This window comes from Drosophila obscura, unplaced genomic scaffold (genome assembly GCF_018151105.1).
Source record: "Drosophila obscura isolate BZ-5 IFL unplaced genomic scaffold, ASM1815110v1 contig_9, whole genome shotgun sequence".
Classification (NCBI taxonomy): Eukaryota; Metazoa; Arthropoda; class Insecta; order Diptera; family Drosophilidae; genus Drosophila; species Drosophila obscura.
Window position 1 is genome coordinate 49,680 of NW_024542883.1, and position 19,840 is coordinate 69,519.

A 19,840-nucleotide genomic window follows, 5' to 3' on the forward strand; every position below is an offset into this window, starting at 1 on the left:
CAAATTGTAAATCAAGCACGCTAGCCATTTACTAACAAAAACGTCATTGCATGAGCATCATACATACACTTCCAGTCATCATATTTAAAAGTTAAAATAATTAATCAGTCTTTCAAGAATACAATCAGGAGGTGGCGTTAATATGTGTCAGACGTGAAGGCCAAATAAATCTTTCAACTAATCACGGTTGAAAGTAACTTAATCAGGGGTGCCACAGAAATCACTTCCGCTGGAAAATCACCTCAATTCCATTCCGCCGTGCCATACACCGATTTTTCAGCGGAATCAAAATCGCTCACAATTTATCCAGCGATTTGATTAAATACACCCATAAAACACAATTGTTGTTCAATTGGTGATTAGCCCTCATCCAAATAACACTAGTCAAAACGATTTTTCCTCAAGGAACAAAACGAACTTTTTCTTAAAGAATTGGGGCTTAGAAATGGTTTGATGATATTTTATTTTTTTTCTATGGCAGAACTTTTTTTTAAAGAATTTTTTAAAACTGGTATTTTTTTTAAAGCTTTTTTCAGAGGTAGCGCTTGTGTTTTCACATAACTCTAGTATCTTACGTCTGGTTGTTAAGAACTTTGCTATTTTAAAAAGATAATTAAAACAGCTAGAAGTTAAGCCCAAAAACTTAGTGATTTCAGCTTACCGTCTGGGAAATATAAAGCATTGAAATGCAAAAATTATGATTTTTGTGCGGTATTTTTTACGAAATTTTGACTCTAAAAACTCAGGAAAAGTCGAAAAAATATTATAAATTATTTTCTATTTCATTTTCTATTTTTTTGTGTATAGGTGCATTAATTTGGCGTCGTTTAAGGTATCGCTCATTAAAATCTATGGAACGAATTTGGAGCTAAAATTCGTTAACCAAACCTAAAAAATGAAAAAATTTAACAAAAAATATCTTTTGGAAGGTTGCGGGCCCAACTGCCAATTATACATGCTAAGTTAATAAAATAAGCTTTTTAGTAAATCACTATTCACTGAATTTTCACTTACCGATTCCGCTCTCAATCCGCTGCAGACTGAGGTGGCCACCTAAAGCGATTCGGACTTTCGAAGTAAAGACAGTAATGCCACCTTTTTTTAAGTCGAATTCGGAGCAATATATTTAATATTAATTATATTGAAAGCATTCTGTTTTTCTTTAATTAAGCATTAAAAAAAATAGCTCATTGCAGTAAAACTTCCTTTACGTCAAACGTGTGCATACTTTTTGTGCAAATTGTGAAAACATTTGTAGTCATTTGAAGTTCTACCAGGTGGCATCGCTTTAAAATGTCATCAGCTGACTAGACAAAAAGAATAATACAAGCCAACAAAGAAGAAGAGAACGCGCTCAAAACGTAAGTAAATTTTAATTGGTTTTTGTTTAATTGTTATACATTATGAATTTTTGTTAAGGGGAAAGCATCGCACGCCAAGTCATTACGCAGTTTTTTTAAAATTTATGAAGGAGCGTCCGGACATTGCCCGCAATTTAACCAAAGGGGACAAGGTGGTTGTGAGCACAGCTTGGGAGGACTTGGCGCTTCAGCTGAATGCTTTGGGCCCTCCAATTAAAACAATTTAAAAAAGGAAATAGGACATTTTATTGACCATTGCCTTTTACAGGTATGGAAAGACTGGAGGCTGGTCATCAAAAGAAAAATTGCTCATAGCAGGCGGGAGACCAGAGCCACAGGAGGTGGGCCTTTTAAGCAGATGGCACTCACTCCCACTGAGGAGGAGATAGCCCTTCTCTGCAATATGTTCGAGGCGGTGGATGGCGTGGCTGGTGCCAGAACATATGGCATCATGCAGTGCGCTGATGAGAAGGAGAACGAAGAAGAACCATCCCCAAAAAGACCACGGATGGATGGTGCAAGCTGCAGCAAAGAAAAAGCGACAACTGACCACAGGCTGGCTGCAATGGTGGCAGATGAGACTCTGGTCTTAAAAGAGATAAAGGAGGAGCTGGTGGAGCTCAAGAAAAACGCGCAGGAGATGTTGCTGGAGCGCAAAACGACAAACTTAATATTAGATAAATTAGTTTTAGCCATAGAGACGAAATTTAAGTAATTAATTTAGAAATAATAAAAATACATACTTGACAAAACTAAATACATTTATTTATTAAAAAAAGCATCTACATAAAAAATCATTAAAGTCATCTTAAAGAAGCTGCTATGCTATCCCGAATTCGTGAAGTTGGTTCAGGCTGATCAAAATTTGGTAAAGCGCCAACTTCTCGCGTCTTTCATTAACTCCGACAACACGAAACTCCTGATCATTTTGCTCGCGGCATAAATTATGAAGAACGCAGCACACATTTATTATGCATGTGACCTTTAGGGGATTATACAAAAGGATCTCTTGGAGTAGTCTGAATCGGCTTTTAAAAACTCCAAAAGTCCTCTCAATCACATTTCTTGCAGAAGCATGACGAAGATTAAAAGTATTTTGGTTGGACATTGCCGTTGCATTTCTGTAAGGCGTAAGCAAAAAGGGTTCTAAGGGGTAACCTGAATCTCCACGAAGCCAATTAGCACGGGAACCACTATCATACTCTTCTTGCAAAAATGCCCTGGCCTCGCTCTGACCCCAAGCGCAAGAGTCTATTAAAATAAACTTGCTCGGCATTGCCGGGCCTCATGATCTTGATGTTGGTGCCATCAATGCACCCAATAACACCAGGAATCCCATACTTTTTATAGAAATGCTGTTTACGTTTACTCAGCTTTTGCTCTGATTTCTTCAGTTGAATGAAACGGGGACCAAGTTTCCTTTCCAACAACGGAAGCATTTTCCATAGAATTTTTCCAACGGATTGCCTGGACATAGACAGATCCGCGTCCTTTCCTATTGCTCTTTGGAACGACCCAACTCCTAAAAACCGCAGGGCAGTCGCCAAATGCAGAATGGGCGGAATCGAAGAATATGGGATATCCTCTTTGATTATATTAAGGATCCTTTCGAAGGTTGTCTTTTCAACAAGATAATTGTACCGAAAGCTGTTAATTGTAATAAAAAAAATGAGCAGTAGTTTGAGCAGAAAATCACAAAAACTACATACGTATCGTCTGATTGTGAAAACGGGTCCGATGCGCATCTGAGAAGCCTGAGGATTTATTCTCTAATCTGCTGCCTCCGTACCTCTTCGATGGCCAGAATTCTCGCTATAGGCACTTTTCTTAACTTTAACTAAAATCAATTCAGATGTTTGTTTATTTTTGAACAGCTGATATCCGCCAGGCACGGAGAGTTGCCAGACAACTGCTAGAGTTGTCGAGTAATTCATTTTGTTTGGCGCGCAAGAAATGGGATGTTTATTTTCTTTGTAATTATAAAAGTACAGCTTTGAAAAATCAATTATTTTATATCATAAAAGAAAAAAAGAAAAACCAATTGTTTTGATATGATAAAATCAATAAAACTGCAAAATGAAATCTATTCGAATTGAATCTTGAAAGGTGTCAACCCTAGACTTAGTTCGAATTTGGTTTGTGACCATGCTAAGAAAAATGAAATCGCTCGGAATTCTGTGGCACGGCGGAAATTTTTAAGCGGAAATCCTTCTCGCGGTTTTCAATTTCACTAGTGATTTCTGTGGCACTCCTAAATATAAAAAAAAGTATCTTGTATCTGGTTGCATAGAACTAGCTGCAGCTTAACGCCTGAAAGCTTTCAAATTTTAATTTCATAATTTGTTTGCGGTATTTTCCCCTTAAAATTTTTTTTTTTAAAACTCAGGAAAAGTCGAAAAAAATATTCCTTGGCATACATTTTTTTTTTAAGATTAGGCGTCGTTTAAGGTATTGTTCATTACAATCTATGGAGAGACGGTGGAGCTATAAATCGTTAACCAAACCTAAAAAAAATGAAAAAAATAGACAAAAATACTTTTTGGAAGGTTGCGGGCCCGACTGCCGATTGGGAACAAAGCAAACGAAAAGGGGTCTAATTTTTGGTACCTGAACGTGTTCCTTTGGCATTAAATGTTGTTGACAGTTACTTTTGTTAGTGTTATGTTGCTACAAGTTTTTAAACGTATGTGATAAATTTTATTTTCTACTGCTTGTTACTATTCTTAAAATAATTTAAGTTTTGTGGCTGTCTTCCTTTGTCATTCGAATCAGATTCCCTTATGAGAGTCCACACATATTCTCATTGCAAACACCTTGATACCGTCGCTCTATAGATTTTAATTGTTGTTGAAATCCCTCTCCGTGTTCAACGCTAACGTCCCCTAGGTTTTTCGGAAAAAAGTCTAAGTGGGAGTGCAGGAAATGGATTTTAGTGCCAAGTTGGCTCCATTTTTTTCATAATGTCTTGAACGATATTAACCTAATCATCACTCTTGCTGTTACCAAGAATATTTTTTGTAACCAATCGGAGTGAGTTCCAGGCTGCTTTTTCATTCGTAGATAAAATATTTTCAAATCCATCATCTTTTAGTAGTTTTCGAATTTGGAGGCCATCAAATACGCCTTCTTTAACTTTTGCCAGCGACAGACGTGGAAACCACCTTGCAATCCCATAAATATGGCTACGACTTTTAAGTCATAGTAGCGTTGTTTTGCGAGGCATTAAAAAGACGATGATTGTTCAGTTAATACTTCACGGTTAAGTTTATATATATATATGTTTTGCATCGATAAATAGCGAAAGGTGTGGATTTACTAGCGAAAGTTTATGATGGGTCGATTGAAGACGCGGGGCCGGTTCAAGACTGTTGAAAGCTATCGATATATTTTTGCTATGAGCGTATAGAACTTTTGGGAGGTAGTTCACTGTGCCAGACAGCAATACGTTTAATTACGGTGGTGATTGATAGTGAAATGTCTTCTGCTCTCTCTGACGAGCCTCCCCCACAGCGGCTGACGAACGCAGCCAGAGAGCAAAGCACCAGATAGAGCATAAGCAAAGGCAAACAACACGGTGATAAAAAGAGACGTTACATTAAGAGATGTTACATAGTATGATCAACTGCTCTTTGTGCTGCCATGGGCCGGCGCTTAGCCGAACATACTCCTCCCGTTGAAGAGCACGGGTCTTAAACATCCTTCTTTGGCAGCACTTTTGTTCTATTGTCTTCAGCACCGCTACTCCGGACTTGATGTCTGACCCTATGCTGGGACGTGGGGCCACTTTAGATGAGCTAACTGAAAATAGAGAAACAGAAAGCCTTGAGCTGCCTTGAGAGACGTAGAAACCTCTCCTGCAACTATTCATCCCAGTCTGGTCTCCTGATGACGTGGCAGTACAGTTCCCAACTTGATATTGCCAGCGCATAGAAGCTTGAAGAACAGTGCCGCTCCAATCAGAATATCAACTGGCTGGGGCTGGTAAAACTTCTGATCCGCCAGATGTATATTGGAGGGCATGTTCCAGCGATTAATGTCGAGGATACCGTTGGGTTGTTTACCCGTAATGGTTGAGGCAATAAGTGCCGCAATGGTCGTGGCATAGTTGGACTCGTGTGATTCCAGTTGGAATCGTATTGCTCGAATATTCCACCTTCCTCGGATATCTTAATATACGAGCATCACCTGTCCGCTTTAAAAACTGTTTCTTCCTCGCTTTCAGATAACGACCATATGATAGTTCTTGGTGATTTCAATTTGCCAGGTACTGTTTGGTCTTCGGTAAACGAGTCTAATAACCTTGTGCCCATGTCACGACATGACTTTATCGACGGCTTGCTAGACCTATCCCTGTCTCAAGTCAACCATGTGAAAAATCCCATGGGTCGATTGCTTGATCTGTGCTTTGTCTCGGATCCGACCATAGCGTTGCTAACCCGAGCCCTTTTTTACAATGCACTTGACTCATTTTTTGATTCTCACTTTCTTGTCCCGTTAGATCTGGGAGGATCCTTGGTTTACCAGTCTAAAAAACTTTAACTCAAGACTTTATAAAAAATTTCAAGAAGTTGGTTCTAACTCTTCTCCCTCTCTAGCTATGTAATAGCTAGGTCAAATTTCTCCGTTATTAACGCTCAATGCTATAAAAATTACCTATCTCGATGCAGGATACGATTTTTACAGGACCCTAAACAGTTTTACAGCTTCGTAAATAGTAAGCGTAGAAAGTCCGCACATCCACCCTTGTTATCTTTTCTCAATATGTCAGCAAACAATGATCAGGCAACTGCCGATCTTTTTGCCAAATTTTTCCAAACAACCTATTCTCATGAAAACTACTCTGGTCAGCCGTATCCATACAGTTTACCAAGGTCGAATGGCATCTTCAGCCCCTTGTTAAATGAAATCTCACTGCTTCATGATCTTCGACTAGTTAAGCCGGTGTTTTCACCAGGTCCCGACGGAGTTCCCGGCTGTGTACTTAGGTACTGTGCCGACGCTCTGTGTGGACCCTTGCTAAAACTATTCACCCTATCCATTAACTCTTCATGCTTCCCCCCCATCTGGAAGGTATCTTTTATTATTCCGCTCCATAAGAAAGGTAGCAAGTCTGATGCAAATAATTATAGAGGTATATCTACGTTATCCGCTATTCCTAAAATGTTTGAAAAAATTTTAACTCCGCATTTGCAACATCTCTGCAAATCACTTATATCTCCGTCCCAGCACGGATTTATAAGGCGACGATCAACAACCACAAATTTATTAGAGTTTACCTTTTATCATTAAAGGCTTTCGAGGTAACTTGCAGACGAATGTCATTTACACTAATTGTAGTAAAGCATTCGATTCTGTAAACCATTCCCTTTTAGCACAAAAACTTGACCTTTTAGGTCAAGGTCATGTTTTTGACCGCTCCAGCCCCCTTTTGGCTCCTTATATCCTCTGCGGTGGTTCTCTTAAGAGAATTACCTTGGTTGATGATCTTGGTGTTAAATTAGACCCAAAGTTAAAGTTTTCTGAACACATTTCTACCATGGTAAATAAGGCCATGGGTGTGCTTGGGTTTATAAAGAGGTGGTCAAAGGAATTTGACGATCCCTATACAACGAAGACTCTCTACATCTCGCTTGTTCGTCCGATTTTAGAGTACGGCTCTTGTGTATGGTGCCCCCAGTACAAAGTACACCAGGACCATATAGAACCAGTCCAGAAAAACTTTTTACTTTTTGCTCTGCGTGGCCTTAACTGGGATGCAGGTGTGAGACGGCCATCTTACCCTCGTAGATTGCTTTTAATAAACCTTCCAACCTTAGTTAGTCGTAGAAAAATGCTTGGGGTGATTTTTATGCACAACCTGATCAAGGGTGACGTAGATAGCCCTGACCTGTTGAGCCGCATAAACTTTACGATTCCTATTAGATCTACTAGAAACTTCATTCCTTTGTTCCTTCCGCTTTGCAGATCGAATTATTCCTTGCACGAACCATTTAGGGTTCTTTGCTCGGACTTCAATTCCCTCTACCATATAATATCCACCACTAACTCCCTTCCTCTTCTTAAATCACTAATACTAACATACCTTTCCCGAATTAGTTATATTTTTTAGCTATCTTTGCATGTTTAGCTCTTTGAGTTGTGTTTAGCTCTAATTTTCCTCGAATTTTAGTCTAACACCTATCTTTCCTGCATGCTTGCGATCGGTTCGGTAACACGCGTCGCGCGTCATGCGGCAGTGCCCCTCGGTCGGTTGGGCGGGAGGAGGGCTGCTTGATGGTGCAGTCATTGCATATCAACGTCCAGACAAAAAAAAATTTCAACGCAGCATCCTTCGGATATTGCACACGACTCGCCTAGACCAGAAACGGAAACTTCCGACTCTTTCTTTTTTCTTCTCTTTTTTCAGAATCGAGTAGGGCACGGCAAGGAATCAACATCCCAGAGCGACTCCTCACGCTGATTATGGCAGTGGGCCAAATCACGGCGTCCCGTCGATGACTCTGGGCCAAATACGACGTGGCTGACGATGTTACGGCATGTTCACAGACGGAGGGTATCGCGGGAATTCGTGGAGTCGATGTTGATTTGAAGAGTTGAGGCAGAATGGCTTGAGAAGTGTAGGACGGAGACTCGAAATGAAGTAGTGTGTGATGCTTAGCACCACATACTCGGCAGGATCGTGAACGACATTCACCTTGCTGATGGCCGGATCGGAGGCAGTTGGTGCATAGCGATAGCTTCTTAGCTTTCTGGAGCCGAAGTCGAGGAGAAAGGTTGCTGAACTGGGAACATCGATATATCGAATGCCCGGTATCGCCGCAGAGCGGGCAGGCAATCGGCTTTAAGGTAGTTGCCTTGTGTCCTTAGCGTGCTCCTGAGTCTCCAACCTCTGGCATCTCTTCTCCAGAAAAGCGGTAAATTGCTGGCTTGTGGGTATGCTATCCATTGACGAGCATTCCTCGCACTTGGCTTGTGTGGCGCTGTCCACTTTCTGTAGCAGGCTATGTATCAGAATGCAGTCAGCAATCTGGTCCTTTGTCCTCACACTCTGCAAGGCCCGCAGATTAGCATTTACAGTATGTGACAATGACCGGAGTTGGGACACAGACGAGGTCTCAATACGCTGCATACCGAAAATGTCGGTGACATGTGCATGAAATATTAAACGCTTGTTATTGAATCGTTTGTTAAGAAGGTCTATGGCGATGGGATAGCTGGCGTGGCTGAATTCTAGCGAAGAGAATGTGTCTAGAGCTGGTCCTTTCAGGCAGGATCGTAGGTGCTGCAGCTTCTCCACATTCGTTAGGTCGGAATCCTTGTCAATTATGGAGGCAAACATGCCCCAAAACGCGGCATATTGCGCATAGCCTCCACTGAATTCGGGAAGCTTTAATTCCGGCAAGCGAGGCCGACTCTGCACTGTGACTGTAGCTGGGGCCTCTCCAACATGGTCCGTCCGCATTGTTGAGCATTTGAGCATTGTGAGCTGCCGCTTGTTCAACTCCCGCTTCATGCTAATCTCTAGCATGACCACGCATTCATCAAACTCCTCCCTCAAGGGACTGCCGATCTCATCGAGATCAATCCTCTCCAGGGCATTATGGTGCTCGAAGCGACCAGATCTGCTAGCAACTTTAATCGCACATTCAACTCCTCCTCACTGAGTTCACCAATCCTCTCCTTGCCGACGGCAGTTTCTATTCTAAGTGCTGCCCCTACCATGGATTGCACCTTGCGCTTGTTAAATGCAACGTCCAATTCGGGTGACAACGCTGAGGGACGCAAAAGTAAAGTGCTATTAGAAGCCATTGCGTTTTAGAGTCACTGGGACACAGGGGTTAACAGCCGGTGAATAACCCCGAGCAGTTAAATCTGAGGTGCACAATCGATCGCAGCTTTCAAACACACGGCCTTACAGTCTTACAGATCAGCAGCGAGAGCTAACAGTTCGAAACGGACTGCACTTATGCATCTGACAACAAGAAAGGCATGCACACTGAGAGCACGAAACCGTAACGAAACGAAACAACAGAAAGCAAGCGACTGCAAAGCAGATGACGCGAGAACCGTTGCTGTTGCTTGTGCACAAACGACGAACCGAAAAAACCGTGGATCAAAAGCGAATTTATCCAACGTAAGTATTATGTTTTTTATGATAAAATTTAAAAAGTTTATGTTTATATCACGTCGGGGTCACCAAATGTTGAGCTACTGAGCTTTTTCAGTAGCGTTGTTTTGCGAAACGATGATTAAAAAGACGATAATTGTTCAGTTAATACTTCCCGGTTTACTGGACTTAAGTTTATATATATACGTTTTGCATCGATAAATAGCGAAAGGTGTTGATTTACTAGCGAGAGTTTATGATGGGTCGAACGGGTTGAATGCGATCGATATATTTTTGCTATGAGCGTATAGAACTTTTGGCAGGCAGGTTACTGTGCCAGACAGCAATACGTTTAATTACGGTGGTGATTGATTCGGTATTTCCTCTAAAGGAGAAGCAGGAAGCGTAAAGCCTTGACCAGGTTGTTTCGGGTAGCCCCATTTCATGGATCTCCCGATTCCAGTTATTTTTAATGAACAAAAGAAACATTCAGAGCGGTGAATCTCTGGTTTTCTTCACAGCAGTGGAGTAAAAGTAACTGTCCATACCTAGGACTCGGTAAAACCAAAATTACAGGTCTTTTTGTTTCGTTAAATCCCATTTAGGCAGTTGCACGTAGCGTGCGGTATTTTTCAAGTAAAATGAGTTTTGAGTCGTTTTTTGTTAAACGGCTGCAACATTTATTCATCCATTCTTTCAAACGATACCTTAAACGACGCCTAATTGATGCGTCTATCTAAAACCATAAGTTCATGCGAAGAAATATTTTTTTTTTACTTTTCTTGAGTTTTTAAAATCAAAATTTCTCAAAAAATACAGCAAAAAATTGATCAAATTTGAATTTGAAAGCTTAATATCTTCCAGACGTTAAGCTGCAGCTACAAAGTGTCTGGGTTGGATTTATAGCTGCATTTGTCGAGTTTTTAACCCTGCAAAGTTCTATGCAACGAGATATAATATACTTAAGTTATGTTTGAAAAATAGAAGCATTATAGAGGCCTCGGGATGGTTCGCGAAACCTCCCTAGGCACCTGACAACATCCCGTGATGAGTGTGGGCATCACAATGGGCAGACTTGCCTCCGAGTGCCCTCGACTTCGGTCGAGCAGCCTATAAGCCTGATCTAACCTAACCATCAGCAACGCCTACACAGCGAGTGACCACATGGCAATTATTTGCAACATTGGCGAGCAAGCAGCTAGCGTCGTAACAGATGCGCCTAGATGGAAATGCTACCGCGCGGATAGGTTCAACATGGCGCTGTTTTCGGATATGATGACCAACCTCGGCATGCACGGCCACCATGGCTCAGAGGAAGCATTATGGACGTCACCACCAACCAGTATTCTGGTGGAACGAGAACATTACCGAGTTACGCCGGGAATGCAATCGCGCACGGCACCACTACCAGCGCTCGTGGGGTAGCACGGCCTTTTCGCAACGGCAGGCTACCTTTAAAGACTGCCGAACGCCTCTCAAGACCGCCATAAAGGAAAGAAAACGCCAATGCTTTCTGACGCTATGCGATCCTGCGCAAGATCCATGGGGAAGGCCATAAAAGCTGGGGACGAAAAAGCTGTGCGCCAAGAAAAAAGAGCCCCCTTTGGACCCCGAAATGGCCAGATACATTGTGGATGCGCATAGCAGATCACATCGAGGAGGTCCTTTGCCTAATCCCACCACCAAACTAGGTCCACATCGGGGAGGTGACTCTTGAAGAAATCACAATCGGAGCCAGGAGCATTAGGCGGAACAAGGCACATGGGCCGGATTCTATCCCGCATCGAGCCCTCATTCTCGCCCTTTCCCTGCGCCCGGAAATCTTCTTGAAGCTGCTAAACCAGTGCCTTCGGAATGGAATTTTTCTTAAGGGGTGGAAGACGCAGAAGCTGGTGATCATTCCCAAGCTAGGCATGCCGCCAGGGATAGTGTCGTCGTATAGGCCAATATGCTTGATCGGAACAGCTGGCAAACTGCTGGAGAAAGTGGTATGCTCAAGACTGGAACGAGTCATCGCGGATGCTGGCGACCTATCACCGCACCAATACGGTTTTCGCAAGGCCAGATCTACGATTGACGCCGTTGGTAAACATTGCATCTAGGGAAATCGCCGGCACTCGGTGGAAAGGCGGCTGCAAGGAGTACTTCATCATGGTAACGTTGGACATCAGGAGCGCGTTCAACACGGCGAGATGGAGCTGTATCTGGAGGGCACTGGGGAGTTTCAATACACCCATGTACCTACAGCGTATCGTACAAAGCTTTGAGAGAAGGCTGCCACAAGTACTTATGTTCAATTTATAGCTGCGTTTATTAGCTTTACAGAACAGAAAAATTCATAACCAAATGTAAGATACTAGGTTAGGTTAGGTTAAGGCGGTAGTTTGAGAGAGGGGGAAATCCCCCTCACCCCAGCTCACTTGGTCCTGCTACAGGACCGTTGTGATGCCGCATGGGTGTGTACCCCTTCTCCCCTACACCGTGGTGAGCAATCTAATTGCAGATTTAAGGGCAGTCCCAACCGATGGCTTGGATGTATTTGGACAATATCCCTCGTCTGAATGTCAGTGAGAAAGGGAGCCCCAAGAAGCCGTAGCCTACGGTTTCCCAGGGCCGGACAGTGACAGAAGAAGTGGGGGACCGACTCCTCTTCCTCTTCGTCCCTGCAGCTTCTACAGAAGTCGTTATGAGGGATTGACAGTCTGGCAGCGTGCGTGCCAATCTGCCAGTGTCCCGTGATGGCTTGGATGACGGTAGAGCACTGTACTCTGCTGAAGAGTACTCTGCTGAAGAGCTCTTCCGAGTGTTTCTTCGATCGACTTGGCCAGATCGACCTGGAAGTTTTACAGGTGATGGGTTACTGCCATCTTCTGTCGGCCATTGGCTCGAAGGTTTCGTGTGTTTGTAGCCTACACGTAGCCAAAGGCATCGCTACCTGCTTCTTCTCCGGTAGGAGAGGTGTGGTAGTACCTTGCCTGGCTAGTTCGTCGGCAGCATCATTCCCGTGGATATCCCTGTTTCCAGGAACCCATATTAGGGAGAGATCTAAATGCTCTGCGGTCTCATTAAGAGACCTGCGGCACATGTTGACAGTCGTTGAGTTTGACGATATTGAGCCAAGTGCTCTGAGAGCTGCTTGGCTATCTGAGAAGACGCACACTGAGTGTCTGTCTAAAGAAAGTTTGGAGACGATAGAAATGACCTCGTTTATTGCTTCAACCTCCGCTTGGAACACACTACAGTGATCCGGGAGTCTGAAACAATGACTAATGTTGAGCTCGTTACAGTAGACGCCACCACCCACACGGCCGTTTAACTTTGAGCCATCAGTGTATATGTGGATCGCATTTGTGGGTCCAGGTTCGCCCCTCTCCCAGTCCTCCTTGAGTGGGATTGATACCTGGAAGGGCGCCGAGAGGTGATCACTCGGTATAGAGTAATCTGTCCCCTCCGATAGTTGCGGGAGTCTCGTCAAGATTCCCGAGTGTCCAAACGTGAATGCTTTCCAGAGTTTGGATTCTCTCATTCTGAGAGCGGAAAGAGTTGCCACCCCTTTCCCCATGAGTTCTACAGGGAGAAGGTACAGCATGGTATCGAGGGCTTCGCTTGGGGTTGTGCGTAGTCCGCCCGTTATGCATAGCTCTGCCATGCGTTTGACACGGCTGAGTTTGCTAAGGTGCCATTCCCCATTTGAGTCCGATGGTTTTTCTGCAGGTATAGAGAGCCACAGTGGCCTTCTTTACCCTATCCTCTATGCTCAGTTTCCAATCGAGCTTCCTATCGAGGATCAGACCGAGATACTTGGCATTATTGCTAAAAACTAGCGCTTCTCCACAGAGTTTTAGAGAAATCAGTGTCGGAAATTTGTACTTCCTGGTGAAGAGTACTAGTTCCGTTTTGGACGGACTAACACCTAGCCCGCCCATTGGGACACTTTCGTGAGAGTGCTTGTCATGCACTCGCATAGCGTCTGTGGAAATTTCCCAGAGAATGCTATGGCAACATCATCAGCGTACGCCACCACGTGACATCCACCCCCCTCTATCTCTCGCAGCAGTTCATTTACTGCTACGTTCCATAGGTGGGGCGAGAGGACTCCGCCCTGCGGCGTACCTCTGCTGACAAACCTGGTGGAAGTTGACGTCCCCAGTGAGGCCTCAACGGTCCTGCATCGAAGCATCTGATCGATGAGACTCACTGTCCGGGAACCAGTCCCCAGGTCCGTCAGTGCACCCGTGATGGCGGTCGGGATGATGTTATTAAAAACACCTTCTATGTCAAGAAAAGTTACCAGTGTGTACTCCTTACAGTTAAAGGACGTTTCAATGATCGATGTAATCGCGTGTAGGGCCGTCTCGGTGGATCTTCCCTTCCGATAGGCGTGCTGAGAATCAGAGTTTAGATTGGGCGGAATACTCGTCTTGACATGCAGCCCTAAAAGCCGTTCCATCGTCTTTAAAAGAAAGGACGAAAGACTTATTGGTCTGAATTCTTTGGGGGCAGTGTGCGAGGGTTTACCTGCCTTGGGTATAAAAACGACTTTGGTCTGAAGCCATGTGTCTGGGATTTATCCGTGAGAGAAGACTCCCTCGTAAATCTGTTTGAGCCAGTTTATGGCCCTTTGTCCGGCGTGAATCAGCTGGGCTGGGATGATGCCATCTGCTCCCGCAGACTTGTATGGTTTAAACCTTTTAATTGCCCAGGATATGTTCTCCTGACTCAGCAGGTTTAGAATGGATCTTGAGGCAACAGAAGGAGGTGCGCTGTGGTTGGTCTGTTTACAACGCAGCCTGGGAAGTGTGTGCTGAGAAAAAGGTTAAGCGATTAATTGCTGGACGTCGTCCATGACTGATCGGCTTTCTTCAGGTAACCCAAGGTTGGGGTCGACTTCGATAGTACTTTGCGCAAGCGTGAAGCTTCGGAGTTACTTTCGATTTCACTGCAGAACTTACGCCAGACTGACCTTTTACTCGGACCAGTTCGAGTACCAGTGATGTCAGTACTTCCCCACTAACTGTGGTGTGCGTTACCGTCGCATCCCACAATTAGGCCGATGTCCGTGGCCTCGCAGTCTGCAATGAGAGCCCTTAGGGGCGCGTGTGCAGGAGGGTAAGGTTGGTCGTGACCAACCTACACTACTCCGTCCGACTTCTTCAGGAGTACGAGAGACTCCTCATTGAGAACGAGACTTATCTGGCGTCTCTGTCCAGTAACCTCATCCGCCTTGGCCACCTTTCTGTAGGAAGGTAAGGTGCAGACCTGCAGAACCTTCAAGATCTTCTCCGGCTCTGCAGGCTTCACCGAGACCCACGCTCTGGCCCTCGGTCTGCTGGGGATGTCTTCTCACTTGACGGCCTCCAGTTTGGCCCCTGGGTAGACCTCCTTGAGCGCCGCCACTGCCTTCGTGTAGAAGGCCGCCGAGCGGGCATCTTGGCAGGCGATGGCTTTCATCGTGCCTTGATGCCACCCGGCGTCCTCACATTTAGGCGGCGGCCCGCCATTTTCCACGAGCTCCTCCAGAAATCTGTCCTGGAGCTCTGCATCGACCAGATGCCATTTGTCCCGAAGGACATTACCGTCCTTGGCGCCCCTATTCAGCACGCCAATTAGGGTCTTGCCCCTCTCCACCACCACAAACGATCTGTTCGCAGGGTGGTTTTTCACCCGCTTGGCTTGCTGGGCATGGCCTGGCTGTTGAGCGGGATCATCCGCTGAGCGCTGCCGCCTGGTCGGGGCCTTGGCTTCGCCCTTTCCAGCTTTGGCTGCCTGGAAATTCGGGATAATTCAGCTGGCCCAAAGCCTCTGCTCCTTCCCCTTCACCGACGACCTGAAGTCAGGATCGTCGTTTGACATGATGAAAGCAGCGCGCCTCCTGTCTTGGTAGGACGGCTTTTTTCCCTGTGGTGCATTACCTCCGCCTGTCGAGGTTGACGGGGGTTCCCCGGTCACAAGGCGCTTTCCAGCCGCGATTACGCTCTGCTTGGCAGCCACCCCGATAACCGGCTTTCCCCCGGTGCCACCCGACGTGGATGGGCCCGATTGGCTTATCGGAGCCCTCCTCTCATCGGTAGCTGCTAGAAGACGGCGGACCGACTGAGTCTCCTTCCCCGTCTTCTTAGGACCTGGTTTCCCAGGCGTTGATGTAGAGGGATTGGCTTGTCTCTCCGGTACTTTAGGAGGAGTACCGAGCTCCTTTGTTGTTTTTATATTTTTTTTAGGCATATAGTTCCCACGAGTAGGCAGGAAGGGGATAGTCACCCGAGGCATAGCCCGCTTGCCCCGGGAAGCCTGATTTAACTGGTGGTCAGCAGGTATCCAGAGTTCGCATAAACAGCACCGATCTCCCCCTCGGCCAGCATCCGTTAGCTTATCCTGTTTCACCGTGGATTGGGGTAATTTCACTACCAGAGTTTTCTTCTCTCTTAGCCAGCATCCGTGACAGAGACTTGACCGTACCAGGACCTGTTTCCAGTCGCCCCCACGAGGAGAGTATAGTCGCACTTCCTCTGGTGTGTACAGTTACGGCGGGTGACGGGTCGCTCGGTCAGGGCAAGCCCTGATCCGAAACGCTCCTACCCCTAATCCAAGGGTCCAGTTATGGCGAGACGGCCCTTCGTCTGTTAGTCCCCCTGTATCACCCGAATGGCTGACGGCTTGTAAGATACTAAATATATGTAAAAAAGAGAAGCCCTACCTCTGAAAAAAGCATAACAAATTACCATTTTCTAAAAATTCTTTAAAAAAAAGTTCTGCCGTAAAAAAAACTATCATCAAACAATTTTAAAGCAACAAATCTATCAGAAAAAGTGGGTTTGGTTTTTTGAGGAAAAATCGTGTCGGGTTGTGTTAGCTTCTTGACAAATGGCCTATTTTTATTGCTACAAATTTCATACTCTTATGTTTGCTTAAGCCTTGCACTTGCTTGCCCTGCTAAGCGTTCTCTCGAAGCTTTTATCTATGCCGACCCAATCAGCGTTCAACGATCGGATCGACAATGAGTCATATAAAGGGGCAAGCAAAGCTTAAACAACATATAGTAATTTTATTATTTCACTGTGTTTCTTTTTAGTTGAAATAATTATTCGGCAAATTGGGGGATTAAAACCATTATCTTCACAGCTTCGGCGAGTACTGTCAAATGCGCAAACCACACCTGGACTGCTCCACAGCAAGAGCGGTACTTTCGCGGAGAGCAGCGAAGAATATCTAGAGGTCCTGATGAACACCCACTTCCCTGGGTGCTGCAGATGTCACTGCCGGCGAACCCATCGCCAACTAGAATGAAGAATACAGTAATGCAAAGAGATTTAGACTTTATATTTTATTTAAATTTCTCCTATTATTTAAAGATTGATTTAGCACAAATTTATTGATATTGACATACATAAAAAAAAATTCATTTAAACTTTAGTCGTTCAGTGTAGTGTCCATTAGTTTGTACCAAGGTTTCCTCTCTTGTAAGTCTTGAAACTTTTTTGTAAAAAAGCGGAAAGTATTGTATGCCAAGGAATACAGTTAATAAATAAAATCCTATTAAAACAGTGAGGAAAATATCAAAAATCGCTGGTTTAACTCTGTAAACATTCAGTTTCACATCATTTTCGTTGTAGAACATAAAATCAGGATCTCGACTATCAGCTTTATCATATATGATTTTAACATTGTTAAGATACTTTTCAAAAGCATCTTTAATATCATTGTTATGTAACACTGATTTGATTCCAAAATACGGCAAGACATTTTCTTCTTTTATAACCTGAAAATTTAAACACAGGAGATGAATTATTTATTATATATTATGAAGATGAGCATAAACTTACAAATGGACCGTCAAAAATACTTGTTGTTGGTTCCATTTTGTACATGAAACTAGCCAGGGCCTCTGCAATTATTCTTGAAGCTTTAAGTGTTTGTGTCAAAATACGTGTTTCATCATCCTTGAATATGGTTGTTCGCGATGGGCTTCTATGGCTTTTCAGTGAAGATAAGGTAAAAGAAGGATAACGTTTTATGCTGAATCGTTCATGCTCCCACGCAAGTTTTGAATCAGCCAAATTTATCTTCTTGTGGACACCTTCTACTGTTATGTTGTATGCAAATTTTTCTGCCGTTGATTTAAGTAGCTTGAAAAAGTAGCTTATTGACGTTTTTTCCTTGGGTGGTTTAGAAACATGCATATACATAGCCATATCTGGATTGGAGGATAAACTTTCTATGATGGTATCCAAGCAAAGCACAAATTCAACATTCTGTATAGAAATAATCAATTTAAAAATTGTTAATAAAATTGGATTTACATACCAAGTAAACAAGCATTGCTTGGAAAATATAAAATGGAGTACAGTTGGCATTCTTTGGACAATTTTATTTATTAGTAGCTTATTTTGTTAGTAGCTATATGATATTAGACTTAGCCAATTTTGCTGCATGAAAGACAAAAGGCATCATTATTGTTCGTAGCCGGTTCTAGACATGTCTAATGGCTTTAAGTCTAACAACTGACGCACTATTTGATACAAAATGATGTTTTTAAGCAAAACGCAGACATTTCCCATAAGACCATCTCTATTTTTCAAGCTATTCAGTTAGCACATTCTAATGTCATATAGCTATAAGAATAGATGCCACTGAAAAGTTTATGTCTGAAAACAAAAACGTACTAAATAAACAAAATTTTTAAATTTTAAGTGAAAAAACATTCAAAATGGTAGAATAATTCAGAATTTCAGTCGCTATATCTTAAGGTATATCCATTCTATCAAAATTCCTGCGAAAGATGGTACAATTTTCTTGTTGTCGTTGTTGTATGCCATAATGCTTTACGCTCTCGTTAAAAAGTTATGCATAGGGCACGGGCAGTCGGTCCATTTTGCCCTGTCATCAGTCTGGTATTGATCTTCGTAACCTTCGGTCTCTATACTTGTTCCAATAAATATACATACACGTACTGCCGCTACTACATGCCAATAATATATTATTTGAATTGAATCTTCTCGGAACTTTTTATTAATATTAAACCTCAATAGATATTAAAAACGCTTAATAGCTCAACATTTGGTGTCACCGACGTGATTGTAGAATAATTAATCGATCAGTACAATCACAAACTACTTTTCAACATAATAATTTACACTTAATTGCTGTTCGTTCGTCTGGTTTCGCTCGCCGCTCTGATCCAGTGCCATCAACCACATAGCTGACATACAAGTATATACACCGGCCGCCCGTGTATACACAAATTGTGCTTGAGGTTCCTGTTTATAACGCACGTTGCGCTTTTTGTTCCTCTTCCCGCTACGAACGTTTTTAGAGCCGCTGCTGCTATGGATGTTGCCAACGACGCTCCAGTGACCAGGGAGAAAAAGAGGGTGTCTTTTCTGAGGATTGAGACAACGGGACTATGTGAGAAAGTGGAGAGATTGGCTACCGATTGGGAAGATAAGGCTGCGGTATGTGATTATTACATGCTACTGGTAAAGCTGGAGAAGATCGAGAAGCTGAATGGGCAATTTGAGACATTGCACAAAGAGCTTGAAGATTTAGACTGCACCGGATTGCTAGGATTAGCGGATACATGCCCCTGCATTCTACGTTTGCAGGTTTTGCCGGTTCTCAGCCGCCACCTCGTCGTAGGCCAGGATCTTCCCTTCCTCCTATACAATTTACAAGGTTAAGTGGAGGATATGCGGATTGGACAGAATTTTACTCGATGTTCACCACCATCATCGACAATCATCCAGACCTATCCAACATTGAGAAGTTTCAGCATCTGCGATCTTGCCTACGTGATTCGGCGTTGGAGACAGTTCGTTTGCTGGAAATCTCGGACATCAACTATAATATAGCATTGGATTTATTGAAAAAGAGGTTTAATAATCGTCGTTTAGTTTTTCAGGCGCTGGGGCCTGGAGCTACAGGCTATGGAGGATGGCTTAGTCTCGATGCTGCGGGAGATTTTTCGGACAAGTTCAAAGCTAATATTCGGGCGCTGTAGGCTTTGGGCACTCCTGAGCAGATCGCAGGATGCATCATCATGCAGGTGCTGCTTCGTAAACTTGATCCAGCGACTCAAGCCAAGTGGGAGGAACGATTAGAGGACTCAGCCTTCATCAACCTGATTCCGCCATGGAAGACTATGGCCTCGTTTTTGAAGCAGCTATGCTATGCTATTGCTATGGCAACCTATGCGCCGAGCAGTCAGGTGGGAAGGAGTAGAAAACCTAACCATTCTAAATCCACACTTGTTGCCATTAACCAAAACATATTAAGCTGCGTGCTGTGCAATGACCGCACTCACGAAATCAATCATTGTTTATAGCACTGCCTCCCACAAATCGCCATAAAGAAGCCAAGAGGTTTTCCCTGTGTAAAT

The 19,840-nt window shown here is 43.8% G+C and overlaps 3 protein-coding genes across 3 annotated transcripts in view; 1 reads left to right on the forward strand and 2 right to left on the reverse strand.

Moving 5' to 3' along the window:
• Positions 1–1,318: 1,318 nt before the first annotated feature.
• LOC111078666 lies at positions 1,319–2,076 on the forward strand. The gene is made up of 3 exons (XM_022373504.2): positions 1,319–1,361; positions 1,420–1,513; positions 1,630–2,076. Exons 2-3 carry the CDS (start codon positions 1,466–1,468, stop codon positions 2,074–2,076), a joined length of 495 nt encoding a protein of 164 aa, XP_022229196.2. The 5' UTR covers positions 1,319–1,361; positions 1,420–1,465.
• Positions 2,077–2,181: 105 nt separating this feature from the next.
• Positions 2,182–2,800, reverse strand: LOC121405331 (putative nuclease HARBI1). Its single transcript, XM_041595993.1, is given in 2 exon segments — positions 2,182–2,589; positions 2,591–2,800. Coding segments are annotated over 2 exon segments (618 nt in total).
• Positions 2,801–16,779: 13,979 nt separating this feature from the next.
• The window catches only part of LOC111078663 (nicalin), a 73,660-nt gene continuing 70,599 nt past the window's right edge, over positions 16,780–19,840 (reverse strand). Inside the window, exons 5-6 of the mRNA XM_022373499.2 lie at positions 17,289–17,717; positions 16,780–17,224 (exon numbers count right to left, since the gene is read on the reverse strand). Coding sequence (XP_022229191.1) covers positions 16,865–17,224; positions 17,289–17,717 — 789 coding nt within the window. The 3' untranslated portion in view covers positions 16,780–16,864. The remainder of the gene's footprint in view (positions 17,225–17,288; positions 17,718–19,840) is intronic.

Coding starts and splice junctions, on each gene's coding strand:
- LOC111078666 (XM_022373504.2), top strand. CDS start 1,466: ATGAAGGAGCGTCCGGACATTGCCCGCAATTTAACCAAAGGGGACAAG. Junction 1,514..1,629: donor ATTTAACCAAAGGGGACAAG/GTGGTTGTGAGC, acceptor TGCCTTTTACAG/GTATGGAAAGACTGGAGGCT.